Consider the following 14,582-nt stretch of genomic DNA (forward strand, 5'->3'; position numbering starts at 1 on the left):
CTGTGTAAACATCATTAGTGAACTCAACTGGCGCTCTTCCTGCTTACTGACTTGCACCAAGCGGTACAGTTTAGTTTTGTTTCACCAAGGTGAGAGTCCAAGCAATATTCCCGCATGTGGTTTGTGTTTGAACCATGTTATGTTATAGTAATAGTTGTGCCAGATGGCTAAATCGTGTGATGCCATATAAGTGCAACAATGAAATTCAACAAGTTAAAAAAGGTTTTGACCTGGAAATTAGATTTCTGTCAATGAACCACCGCCTTTATTTTTATTTTTTTAATGTGGAACCTACCCTGAACTGCACACATTTTTATGCTCTTTCTGTCAAGCTATAAAATGCCACAAGATGGCGCCAAAGCCCTAGCTAATAGGAAAGTAGTTGGTGTTGGTGAAATCAATTTGTAAACCATTAATTTTTAAGGTAAATGTTATAAGATGTTACAATTCAATACAGTATAATTGTATTTTCTGTTCAAACTACTATATTTTGTATAGGCAATAACATTTTAAAGGGCGAGGCCTTAGTTGTGTGTTTTTTTCCCCTTCTATTTTTTTTTTAAATTGTACTCCACTCTTTTTAGCTTCACTTTTACCACTGCATTTAATACTAAAATGCAAGGTCGCAAAAATGTGGTCCAACACTATTTTGTGCTACCACTTGTGACAACAGAAATGAAAAATATTGTGTACCACAAACAATGGAATCGAGCTATAACTCGACACATGTATGTTGTTTCTCTTAACTAAAATCATAATTTTTTTTTTTGCAAGGAATTTTGCAATTGTTTTTTTTTTTTAATTGTTGCAAATAAAAGCCTATGGCAATGTGTAGGATGGGCATAAGACTAAACTCCCTACAAGTGTTTATTAGGCACTGTGTAAATATTCCCAAACCACACCAGTAGCACTACCTAGCTCACTACAAATGTCCTGTCATACTCTGTCCAGTCCTACCGTGTCCTCTACTGTCCTGTCCTGTCCTATCGGATAGTTGTTGCACAAGTTTCTCAGTGTCCCTTTCTTTCACAGATAAGAACACGACTCCTATGTGTAGCTGTTGTACACCACGTTATTCTAAGATTATTCTTCTGCCCCCCCCCCATTTGTGTTTTGTTCTGTCTATCCCTTCAAGCTGCATTTCCAATAAATAACTATAGAGAAGGAGTATTAAAAAACAAACAAACGGAGTCACCATTCTGCATGACCACATGCAGCTGAACAAGTAACAATATTTAAAGAAAGGAAGAAGAAAAACAAAGAAAACAATGAATCAGTAGTTATTCTTATCAATATATTTTGGGGTGGACAATCTATCGGAAAATACTGAATTCCTGTTTTGATACCAGTTTCATATTGCTTCCAGGAGGAGTTTCCATAGTGTAGCTATGGCTCAAATTCCCATAGTTGATGTCATGATTCAAAAGCGCCTGCATCCAAATAATAAAACTAATGTACCAATTAGCTCAAATATTGCAGCCACGTTTTGCTCTCAAGTACAAATAGCGGTGATGCCTTGCAGTCCCTCTGCAGAAGGTATCGGCAGAATCGCAAAAATACCTTGGTTGGCAGAGCAATGTGCATGTGAAAGGCGGTTAAATAGACAACTCTTCCCTGCTGTGCGGAGCCTTTCAGCGGGAGAATGACTGAATAAGCTCTGCTTTCATAGGTCAGGGATGCACATGCTGAAGAATCAGCAATCGTGTTTTTCGTGCTGTAAGCGCTTTTCCCAATGAAAGCAGATTGGATGACAACAGAGCCTTTTTTGCTGGAGGCTCAAGCCTGCGTGTTGTGCTGATAAGCCTGCTCCCAAAAAACACAACATGAAGCTGAGCAAAGAGCTCAATTATACACACAACTATAGCTGTCCCAGCTCCATGTTTCAGACAGAAAAAAAGGCTTTTGCCTAGTCTCTGCTCTTGCCTCTTGTCAGTTAATAGAACGTCAATACGGACGGGCCAGCCCACAGCGATTCCGCTGCCCGGATGAGTTAGATCATTTGCACAACACGGAAGCGCTTCTGTGGCACTTCTGACAGCTGCCGCTAACTGGCCCAGGCGTCTGTCGTTTGTAGCTGCTTTAATTAGGGTTTCAACCAAAGTATTTATAAATCAAACTCATGCCCAAGGTTCTGGCCGCTGATTTAAGGACTTGACAATTAATTTCATTTGACATTTGAACAGATTGGACGAGGGCAAACATCTGCTTTGAGGTTGACTTGAGAACAGTTTTTTCCTGTTGGACATTTTGTTAATGACACGACCCGGAGGGCTCGAGTGCTCTCTTTTCTTCGAGCAAACTGCCATTGGAACACCATTATAGTGACATTGAAAGAAAAAGAAAAAAAATGATTCACTGTTCAGGTCACCTGCGCTCTAAGATTGCAATAGGACAGTCAAATAACAGATTCAAGGCCATTACAAAAAAAGACATGGGCATCAATTAGGGGTGTGCCAAAAAAACCGATTTTCATTTAGTACGATTCAGATTCGATTTGAACTCTTTGACCGCCATAAACGTTATAAAACGTTTAGCATAAACCTAGGGAAGGGCGCCGAGGACGTTAAAAGACGTCCCCTATGTTTTTTTTGTTTTTTTTTGAAAACGGGTGCAGGAAAGCCTTGGGCAGCTGTGCTGAAAGTATCAGGCAGATCTGATTAGTAAAAGACTCGTTTTGGCCCCTAGAGGGCAGCGATGACTCTCTTTGCACAAGGTTGGATGGGCCGCCCACCGTGGGCGTCAGTAGAAGACGTGAGGCGGAGCTAGAGTGTTGAGGAGACAATGGCTGATGAAGCCACAATGGCTGACCAAGCAACCGGTTGCAAGCAGCTCACGCTTGAGCATTTTTTTCAAAGACGGAAAGCATCGATCAATACTAAAAAGCGCATTGATGTCGACGATGATGATGACTCCGAGCTTGACGCCAAAGTTGGAAGCCTTGACGCGACCGTTATGATCACGTAGTAAGCCTCACCGGCTAAGCGCGGCTAGCGCTGCTAAGGCCGGAAAACGCGCACAATAACCGACCGGGTACTTCTACACAATCGGACATTCGATCGGGCGATGGAGAGTTGGCATCGACCAATGCAGATTGATGATGATGATGATGATGACTCCGAGCTTGACGCCAAAGTTGGAAGCCTTGACGCGACTGTTATGATCACGTAGTAAGCCTCACCGGCTAAGCGCGGCTAGCGCGGCTACCGCTGCTAAGGCCGGTAAACGCGCACAATAACCGACCGGAAAATGAAGAGTACCCCGAGTCCAATGCATATTCATCGGAGGAGCGGGTACAGTCTGATCACGGAGAAGACACTGTTTCTGGACTACGATGCCACCATGAATGGAGTGGATAAAATGGATCAGAACATCTTTTACCACCCGGTATAGCAACTGAAGGACATGAGGAAGCCAGACGTAACACCACCGTAACGTAACCGTAGCATGATCCTGATATTAGACTTGATGGCAACACACACTGCAGTATATACTTGCTATTCCCCGGAAAAAACGGCCTGCAAGAAAGTGGAGCACGCGAAGAGGCAATCTGTTGTGCAAATGCTGTTGCGTCTCCTTGCACGCAGGAGAGTGTTACAAAAAGAAAAACTGTCGTTGAAACATCCACATATTTGTAAATAGCACCACAGTTGCACACATTTGTAAATAGTTTGCCAAATTGTTGTCAAATTGTTACACTGTTGAATGTAAATAAACGTATTTTGCTATCAAAAAACACTTTTTCATTCTTGGTGGTAGTGTTTTATAGAAGTAAAGCACTATTTAGGTGTTTGTGGCATCATTCATGGACAAAAAGAAGTGTAAAATTCACTAGAATGCATGAAATAATATCGTTTCACTAAAAGCTTGATTTCTCCGTATTTTGGTCCAAAACAGGCGAAATTGGGTCAAACTAACCATTTTCTATTGTTGATTACTAAAGAACGGAATAAGGTAGAAACAAACTTTTTTTTTCTGATGAAAGATGAAAGTCCAATCTTTCATTTGGTAGTCCATGTGTTTCCATAGTCCAAACAGAACATTTTCTGTGGACCTTGAAAGATCAGTCAAAATGCTTAAATCGGCTGGCACTGACGGCATCCCTTTTCTGAAAACGTCTGGCAGTCAAAGAGTTAAATGTCCTAAGATCGATTTTATTTAAATTATTTTATACTGTCTTGCCTTTGTCTGTGTGTGCCTTTATTTGGAGCGCTGTTCATGTTATACCCGATTTGGCCACTTAGGGGCAGTGTGGTTCCACGCACTCTAATACACTGTTAAGTTGTAGCCACATTAGAGGGTAGATCAAGTTATTCCAATAAAAGTTGTTTTTTTGCAGTGTGGAGCCGTTCTTTTGAGTGATGAAAGTGCCGCGAGTAGCGCGCTAACTAGCATTAGCGAGTCAGACTGGAGTAGATCATTACAATTCCTTGCACATCTATAGATTGAAGCAAAAATCATTGTCAATCAAATCATTCTAAATCGAACATCGATTCTGAATCGAATCGCAGGCCCAAAAATCGGAATCGAATCGAATCATGAGACATTCAAAGATTCCCACCCCTAGTATCAATCAGCCTGCTCATTGATGTCACTTTCAAAGGGTTAAGTTATCAAATGATTACAGTTGCTGTTGCACTCTCTGAAGATGTGAAAAACACGTTTGAGCAATGAACACGCATGTTTGGCACACTGCACGGACTAAGTAGAGGCAAAGCGAAAATTTGTGAATTAATTAAACAAGCTCAAGTAAGTCATGTTTTATTTTATTTATTTATGTTGATGTTATGAAAGTTTAAATAGTTTACTAGGCAGCCTACTTAATTTTCCATATAAAGTATTTGATCCATGTACAGTATTTGATCCATACTTGCTTATCACTTTTCTAAAATTTAAATTCAACAGTTTAGGTATTTTCCACTCTATCATGGTATAAAATATAGTAGGGATGGGCGAGTACCAATACCAGGTATCGGTATCTCTGCCAATACCAGCCTTATTGTAAGGTATCGGTACTCATGACGGTGACCCTCTTGTGGCTGCTTTACGATCGATCATGAACTAAAAATAAAAAATGAGAGGAATAGAAAATTGACATTAATTTTATTTATTTTTTAGGAAAATACTATACTGAATATATAGGTCTTTCATTAAAAACTATCTGTCGAGTTTGAGGGAATTTTATGTAGTAGTGGTATCGGTATTTGGTATCGATATCGATGACGACTCAAGAGTTGAGTATCGTATCGGTCAGAAAAAAAGTGGTATCGAACATCCCTAAAATATAGTATCGCGTGTTGAGAATTTTGGAAGCACTAAGTATATTACAGACAATACATGAAACACAAGCTAATATGTCGTCTCTGGTGAGAATGATCCTAAATCTGAATGTTAGCATTTGAATTTGACCACTAAGCTGAACAGCAAACTGAGCTGAAGCTGATCGGTACTGCTGATGCCCCCTAAAACCACATTTATATTAACTCCAATGACACGAGTAGGCCAGCGCAGTTCTTTTGATCTGCTGTTTCAGCATGTTTACTTATTTAAAAGCAGAGAGCTTGTTCCCTATGACACCCACACCGGACTGAAGAAAATGGTGGCAGCAAGGCCAGTCAGACAACACACCCACTCCCCCCTCCGGGCCTTTTTGTGATTTTATATGAAGCATTCCTGAGTGTTAGTCAGGCCTGGTGTGTTTACACAGTGCTGGGTGCTTTGGCCTCAGCTCAGACTGTTCGAGCCACACCGAAGCCTCAGCGTCGGTTGGGCTAATAGGGCCTAACAGTAGGAACAGACAGAGTGCCGGACCTCTAAAGCCCCCGAGGGCCTTTATGCTCTGCACTACAGCTCAAAGACAAAGGTATAAGTTACAGCATTGAGCTTTTTTTTGTATGTGCAAATGGTGGCAACATCCAGAATGACTGTTGTGCTCATGTTCTAGAGGTCGGATTTGAGGAGGCGGGAGGACATAAACAAGAGTTTCCTTACGGGTATTAACTGGCCCTTGCTTCGATCAGCACAAATGCAAGTTCAATCATAAGTAGAGTTTTCCTCTCTGTGCGTCAAGCCAGGCTGCTCAGTGTCAACGGTGAGCTAACGCCCAGCCTTCTTAGCTTTCTCCTCTCCTCGCTGTTACACTGCTCTGTCATTTTCTCCTCTTTTTTTTTCTTACATTTAAAGGGCAGTTTATTTTCCATTTGCAGGGGGAAAATTAATCTTCCTCTGCCGTGTGGCGGAGGCAGGCCTCGAACCTGGAGGAGGTCTATTACCTCTCCTGCCAAGTGGACTCCGCTCCAGGTCCAATTGCACTAATACCTTCTGTATAGACAATCAAGTGGACTAGGAATGTATTTGAGAAATAGTTTAACAGAGACTTTTTGAGAAACTGTTCATGCATTATATTCGGGAAATTCAAATTGGGCATTGAGGATGAAAAAAATGTGGAGCGAGAGCAAGGGTGGGCAAACAGAGCATTGACACTATTAAAGTACCCTGTGATATTTGTTGCATTACCCCCCCCCCCATGTACTTTTTAAAAATGTATTTGCCTTTATAGTGGAAGTTTTTTCTAAATAAAATAAAAACAGCAGTAATATAACATATTTACATAAAATAATTATTAAGCCATTACATATTTTAGATACATTTTTTTTTTTTTTTTTTAAACCTCTTCTACGAATGGAATGCGGCCCTAGAAAAAAAAGATTCCACTCAACAGTTCTAGGGGCAAAGCTACAACATGAACGTCTATAATGTATATGTATGTAACGTTGTGCTGCCAATGTCAGTTGCCAACAGACAACAAAATGAAGCAGCAAAGGAATGACAAACGCCTTTGATTTTGCTAGATTGGGACTCACAGGCACCGCAAAGTTGGTCTATAACTTTAGGGGCCCAAATTATGAAAAGTAATAATCCACCCCCAACGTGCAGAAGTTTGGAGCAACATATGCCCATCCACCATTTAGTAAACAAAATTAAGTACTTTAATCAATAAAGCCAAAGGTGCAATGTCTGTCCGTGGCTGTGTTTTGCTTTTGTCATAGTCACACTTAATGCAAGTGTTAATCATTGCACTGCCTGGATTTGACCCAGTTGTACGATAACACCGGTCACACAGTCAGCCGGTGATGATTAACATGCTGTGTGTAGCGTGCACACAATTGCGACCACCCCCTGCCAGCGTACTGTATCAAAACAATTTTTCATGTATTGTCTTCAACTAAGCTTTATCATAATGCATAAAAAACACATAATGAAATCTAAGTCATTAGTCGTGATGAGCCTAGCTAGCCTCTGTCTAGAATTCAATTTAACCTGGAAGCACCTGCTTTGAAATTGCCAGTTAAAGATTTCACAAATACTGCACTGAGAAAACTCCCCCCATGTAACGTGACTGGATTCCGATTTGAACCCATGAAATCTTTTTGGTATTACATGTCATTCCACTTACAGGTGCTGCATATTTCTGCATATCTTTGGCACTGACACATGTGATAAATGCAGTGGCACATACACCAGCTGAACAACTTGCTGATACAGATTAATTTCATTTGGCTTTATAATATTTTCTTTGGGGGTGGGCTGTATCAAGTATCACATATGCCACCATGTCATCGTAAGAAATAATAAAAATAATTTTGCAAAGCATTTTGGTTGATATTTTACTTGCTCAATCATCCTGTTAGTTCCATGAAACTTGAAAAGGTACACTGAAAACAAGAGGAAAGTAAGTAACCGTACCGTTTCTTTGTTTGGCAGGAGCTCCTTCCGGATCCTGAAGAAGTTTTTGCCGAACTGTCGCAGCCCTTTAATGAATCGTTTCTGCAAATTTTACAGACAGACAACTGTTAGTAATTGTATTCATCAAGAGGCATCGTTTTCATTTCACTCAGATGTGGATGAAGAGTTTTGATGTGCATCTAAAGTCTGCGTAGGCAATTTAAAGTGTGGCGCAAACAGCCGTGTCAGAGTAAAAGAGAGGAAATGACAAGTAGGGCAAAACAGACACTGAGATTACGTGGGGGGTAGATGTAAAACAAGAGACACATGGGGAGGACATGTTGATGACAAAAGTCAAGTTCAAAGGCTATACCAAAACTTCCTCCTCAAAACAAACCTGACACAGGGACAGTTTTTATATTAAACCTGACAGGGACAGTTTTTATATATTTCTAAAAAAAAAAAACACTAAAAAAAACACTTGAGATATGACGAAATTGAAAGAAAGCTGAAAGATGACAGACTGACACTTTATCTGGTTTGATCGGGACTGGAAAGCAAACATCAGCTCAATGAGAATTTTTTTTTAAAACATAGCAACCAAAATAATTGTTTTCAGCCTTAAGAGGCACAGACGGACGGCAAGCCATAAAAAGCAGAGGCTGAAAACATTCATAACCAGTGAAGCAGACAACCACCAGATTTACTTTCTTGTTCCAGAGGCGAGCCCCGGTCCGTGTTCACCAAGTAACTCCAGCTAAAAATCAGGCAAAAGTCCTGGCGGATCAGCACAAGCCTCTACACATCCAGCCGAGGAAAAAGAAAGAATCAAGGAGTAAATCCACAATGTCGCCGATGGTAGAACGCTGTTTTCCCCCCTTGTTTTTTTTTTTTTTACAAGCAAGAAATAGCTTGTCACCCTCGCTCTTCCACTACAAAGGGGGAAGGCTTTACATGTGATCTTTCTGCAAGAGAGCCTCTGGTTTGCAGCGGGAGGGAAAACCTGGAGTGGAGCTTTGTATGGGGGAAAGCTTCAATCCAACATGTTCATACTAAACCAACGCTACAAGGTTGCGACTTCAAGTCTTGCAAATCACACACAAATACACAAGCCATTATTTGCGGTTAGTTAACTTGTTGTTGAAACGCATACAGGCATGCATGCATGCAGAGGAAGGCACGAATCCCGAGCAGCCCAAGAGTGACGGGGCTGGCTGATATGTGATTTGTGGTGAGAGGTCTGGACATGGAAAGAGACAAGCGAGAAGGAAAACAAGACACAGATTCTTTCCCAACCATTAGGAGTTCGTTTTCCATGGAGCGTACTGTATTGTTATGTAACCAACATGCTGTTTACCCGATAGAGGGGTCAAACAAAAGCCATATTTACAAGACACAAAACCAGCTACCAACAACTTTATTTTAGAAGAGAATGGTGTAATTAATACATTGTGCTCATTTCAGTTTTAGGAAAACAAGCAAGCGTTAGGAAATGAAAAACGGATTAAAAGACAGAACAATATTGTTTTTTTTTCCAAACAAAAAAAAGCATGTTGCAGGACTGAAGTGGAGGTTGATTTTCACTCATCAGACTGAAGGTGTAGCGTCTAATTAACCAGCAGATGGAGCCGTCTCCAACTGATGGCTCAGGCCAGCCTTTACCGCCTCCAAACACACCTGAGGGCTCAGCTTAACCAAGAAAATCTCGGCATATCACAAATAATAGCAAAACAATTTGACGATAAGCATTCCAATGCTTTTAAATTTGATGAATCCCCCCCGCCCCCCAGCTCATATTAACCCCCAAAAATAGGCTGAGGAATGCACAACTCACTAACGTTTGAATAACCTCTCAAAGATGAGTTTAAGATGCATTTCCGTGTAATGCCTACTTCTGTTGCCGTGAGGTTCAGCTCAATTTCTATGTCTGTCCTAATTATGTCACCTTAATTATGTTCCCAACTATATCATTTACACAGTCTGTCATGGGCTCCCCCCCTCCCCCTCCTCCTCCTCCTCCTCTTCACTTCAGTTTTCCTTCTACTGCTGGCTCCCTCCTCCCGCTCTTCACGTCGGATCCAGTTTAAGACTCCATTTCAGCTCACTGCTCTCCAGCCCAGCTAATAAATCATCCAACCAATCTGCTCCCTGAATCACTCTGCCCCTGCTCCTATTGCTCCAGCCCGCCGTTGCTGGGCAACACAGCGCCAGAGGAGGGGTTTAGAGGAGTCGGAGAGTGAGTGAGAGGAAGAGGAGGGGGGTTAAGGCTGGGAGCATTACCAAATGGCCAGCCGCTGTGCAGAAACAGGCCTCTCTGTCGGGAGTGTGTTCCAGAGAGCTGACGCCTTTAGCCCGCCCCAAGTTTCCCCTCGCCATTGTGAGGTGGATGAAAAAAAACAAAAAAACTCAATAGGTCTTTGTTGCCTGTGCGCACTTCCTGCTTAATAGTTCATTGCTGGAAGTTGTAAAACTGGTTTTGATCATTTGTACATAAGTATCATTAACATGCTTAAGGATTTCCCGTTTGTGCATGCTATATAAAAAAAAAGTAAAGTAGTGAGAACACTACTGAAAGTCACACATTGCCCAACAAAACCCCCTTCACGCAATATGGAGCCATTTCAGTTGACTTGTACTAGAACAATATGGCAAAAACTTAAAAAAGTCGAAAAATAGCTCACACCTAAAAAACGTAATAATCTTCTTATTTATATTATTTATTTATACGACGGGAAATGTCTAACCTGATGCGTGTCACAAACAGGCTTTTTCGCCTTCTGTGCTGCCAAGTTGGAGCGCTTGCTTACAACCCCCCCCTGCACCATTATGTATCAGCACATATGTCCCTCTGGAGAGCACAGACATAAATCACCTCTTAACTCTTAAAAAACTAAAGTCATCTGCAGGTAAGCTTATATTGAACAACTAGTGGGATTGTGGTGGGGGGGGGGGGGGGCATCACTCTCCCCAAGGTCTCCCTCCCACCTCAGTGATGTTGGCAGCCAGCTCAGGTCATCCATCAGCTGAAGACATAGGCGGAGATAAGCCGTGGCACAGTGCAGCTGGCTGAGGAATATAGACCCACAGCCCCACCGCAGTCATAGATCTCTGACACAGCGGCAGACTGCAGAACCGCTGCTACTGCTGTTTGTTTAGATGGCACTGCCTGTTATTGGCATTTTTTTCAAAACATTAGGTTGTGCTTTTACAAGTTAAGCCATCCTTTTAACGTCATTAAGTGCACTTTTGTGCTGGAAGACCCTGTACAATTGAGGCAATATGTAAATCTCACAACAGCATATATATAGTTAAATGTCTTTTTTCATGTCCATTATGTATGATGATGTAAAGGAGCCACAAGGTATTGTTATTATTATTGTTTTAAAGTGACGGTGTGTAATAAATGACCATTAAATGTCGCTATATCATAGAATGCAGCCAAAGCGCATGCATTTCGAAACAAGCACACTATAGTGGCTGAGAGAGACCACACTTTGCAAGCCTACCAGTAATTCTTATTTTGTCTGAGCAAACAAGCATTTCGGTGGAGCGACGGCAACTTGGCAGCCGGTGTGAAACCTGGCGAGCGACGCCAAAAGACCAAGCGAGTCGAATTTAGCCGGAAGAGCGGCTCGCGGGAGTTTGTCGGAGCCATAGGCTGGAGTTCCTAACAAGAGAGGCAAAAAGGAGAAGCTAGTTAAAAAAAAAAATTATAGTAAAAGCTTGCGAAAGCAAAGCAGAAGGTGACAAGCGACGGAAGTCCGAATAACGGGACTCGGCGACGAGCACCTGCAGGCCCCAGCTGTGGAAAGTAAGTGACGGTCGACCCATTGGCTCTGATACTAGCTGCAAACACCACCAGGGCTAACTACGTTTGCGAAGTTGTCCTTTGGGCATCTGTAGCAGGAAGACGCCAGTGAAACGTCAGCCACTTTTAAGGTGTGGCTCCAGCCATTTAGTATAATTAGCCATTGCTAGACCTACGATTATATATATATATATATATATATTAAAAAAAACGTTTATGAGATATATTTTTTTGTGTGTGCATATGATTGAAATCAATTAATTAAAAAAATATATATATTATTAGTTCACCACTAGATGGCGCTAAACTTTAAATGTTCAAGTACTTTTCTAATAGGGCTGAACGATTAATGACGTCATTTGATAAAATGTAATTAATACCTTTAAAAACAATTTTTTTTGCCACTTGCTGTCCAGGGTTTTTCCTGTGTACAAAATTCAGAGGCGGCCACCCCCATCTTATTTGCTCGCCACCTCCAGCCTGACTGATAATGAATGAATACTTTAAAAAGTTAATAGTCATATTCTTATTGGAACTATCATTCTTATTATTGAAACATGGAATTATTATATGTTGCCTGTAAAAAATGAAAGTGAATCAGTTAATTGACAGAATACATGCACGTCATGTCGCATGGTCAGGATTAGCGATGTTCGATACCACTTTTTTTCCGACCGATACGCAACTCTTCAGTAGTCACCACTACTGATACCAAATACCCAAACCACTAGTAAATAAAATTCCCCACCCATTAATGACAGATGATTTTAAAGAAAGACCTATATATCCTAATTTATTATTTTTCCTTGAAATTGCATGAAGTTAATGGCAACTTTGTATTAATATAATTTCTTGTCCTTGATCAAACGCAGGAGGGCGGCCAATAATGGTATCGGTCACCGGCGTGAGTACCGATACCTTAAAATAAGATTGGTATTGGCACCAGTACCGATACCTGGTATCGGTAGTCCCCCATCATAGCCAGGATGATACCACCTCTGCCTCAATTTGAGTCAGGAAAAACCTTACTGTCGACTGAAAATAACATCAACAGAGCTCAAGTAACGACCAATCACGGCTCAAACTGTTTTCTGGGTTTGGTCGTGTGACGTTCGCAAACTGAGCCATGGTTAATGAAACAAACAAATGGTTAGGACGGTTTTGCAAACACTTGCCATTGTTAGCAAAACAAGAAAAACTGTATGCGACAAGTAAAACTATTCGCAAACGTGTTTTCTTTTACGAACCACGACAAAACAAAATTGCTATGTTTGCAAGCATTCGCCGCTCAGTGAGATATGTGCTTTTTATATTAATTAATGCTTCATTTGCCTTTGAATGCTAATGGCAGCGAGTTGTGCATTAAGTCTTTTGAAATCTAGAGCTTCCGAAATTTTGTCCATTGAAAGTTTTTGCACCTTTTAACCAGATCGCTCTTCCGTGTTTAAGGTACAAATGCGAGATGGGGATTGAAAGTAACCCGCAACTGTTCCACATTCTGAAGTCGTACCTGAGGCCTACCAGATGTGACGTTAGTGCCACAGACCTTGCCCACACACATTTGTGCTGAAAGCAATTGTTGAGGTTGCGCTTATGATGCAATTTATCTAATGATCCTAAACAAACACAGGTTTGAAGTTGAACATGCACATGTTTTGCTTTGAATTTTCCTGGCCCTACTGTTACACGCTTCTTGCGTCAATTTACTGGGAATGCACTGTGAAAATGGCTTGAGGGAGCCCAGGAAGTGTCTACTGTGCCTGACCCAAGTTATTCTAATTTTCAGTTAGGAAAACATCAATCAAAGTCTACCTGTGCAGACGGAAATTCACTGCAGGAACAATGGTCACAAATACTGTACAGATCCTGGAGAGTTTAGTAGAGGCCCGGGATTATGTGTCAGCAGCTGCCGCCTGAGAGATGTGTGAGGGCAAGGCAAGTCAAAGTGGAGGAGGGGAGGTTGACAAGTGACCTTGGAGACAGGCCACTGCTATCATTCCAGCGGCACCCGCTGTCACTAGTATTCACATCTCTCATAAGTACAGCCAGGGTCGGGAGGAAGAGCAGGAAGGGATAATGAAGCTCAACCTGCAGGAGACGAGATGTAAAGGGAGGAACAGCGGGTGATAAATAAATGAAAAGAAGCCGCGCTCGTTTCTGTGTGCTGGGCCGACATTGACACGCGTCCCTCAAGGCGATGAGGCTGGAAAGGCACAACTGGTGAGATCACTGGGACCGACTGGATATCCAAACTCCCCCGCGTTGGGGCAAGTGTTGCACCAATGGCCTCCACGCAACACACATCAGACACGACAACTGCAGGTGATTATCAGCTTATGGATCGTCAACATTCCTACATGTTTGTTATGTCACCTTCCCATAGAAGTTAAGCCTGGTGCATGCCTGCAAGCATGGAAGAGTTCAACAAAAGGATGACTGACTTAATAACCTGCTGTCAGCGTTGGGCCCTTAAAAATCATTCCATCATGTTCAATTATGCACAGAAAAAAAATACAGCTTCACTTCCACCACATCTGAGGCGCTAAACTAAAAAGGGGAACAAAAGGGGGCACATTTCAGTTTTACCGGTAATATGTGGAAAATAGAGAAAAAGGAAGGATAAGACCCCGTAGTAGAAATGTGGTGAATGTACTTCCCTTAAACAACAAACAAGGTGTGACTACTTGTGACATGGCATCCTTTCCCCTTCCTATCCACCATTTTCCGACGCCATCCCTTGGACAGCTGTGTCAAAATGCACATCTAAATCCAAATGGAGGATAGGATTACCAGCACTCAGCCTATACCCTTTTACAGCCTTCTACCCTAAAGATTTATTCTGTGGGTGATAAACCGGATGCAGCTGCTGGGTGGGAGGAGCTGGAAAGTGTTTTCCCTGATGTCTTTTCAGACTCCGGCCAAGAGCACCGCTTCAACTTGCTCTCAACAGCACCCTCCACAGGCAACTTGCAATGCAACAATAACATGCAGACAGACACTCTTGCTTCCCATAAATAATTCCCATAACGCTTCGTAGACACGTATTCATGCG

The 14,582-nt window shown here is 41.9% G+C and overlaps 1 protein-coding gene and 1 long non-coding RNA gene across 3 annotated transcripts in view; one reads left to right on the forward strand and one right to left on the reverse strand.

The window, feature by feature from the left end:
• Nucleotides 1-14,582, reverse strand: part of rerea (arginine-glutamic acid dipeptide (RE) repeats a) — a 102,851-nt gene that overhangs the window by 14,775 nt on the left and 73,494 nt on the right. For both annotated transcript variants that reach the window (XM_086068389.1, XM_086068390.1), the window contains one exon: nt 7,744-7,824. In XM_086068389.1, the coding sequence (XP_085924515.1) occupies nt 7,744-7,824 (81 nt within the window). The remainder of the gene's footprint in view (nt 1-7,743; nt 7,825-14,582) is intronic.
• On the forward strand, nt 5,586-7,018 carry LOC147178511 (uncharacterized). The gene is made up of 3 exons (XR_015094135.1): nt 5,586-5,860; nt 5,942-6,088; nt 6,204-7,018. It is a non-coding gene; the product is annotated as an uncharacterized LOC147178511 (long non-coding RNA).

This window comes from Leptonotus elevatus, chromosome 2 (assembly GCF_054856555.1).
Source record: "Leptonotus elevatus isolate MCC_2025b chromosome 2, RoL_Lele_1.0, whole genome shotgun sequence".
NCBI lineage: Eukaryota > Metazoa > Chordata > Actinopteri > Syngnathiformes > Syngnathidae > Leptonotus > Leptonotus elevatus.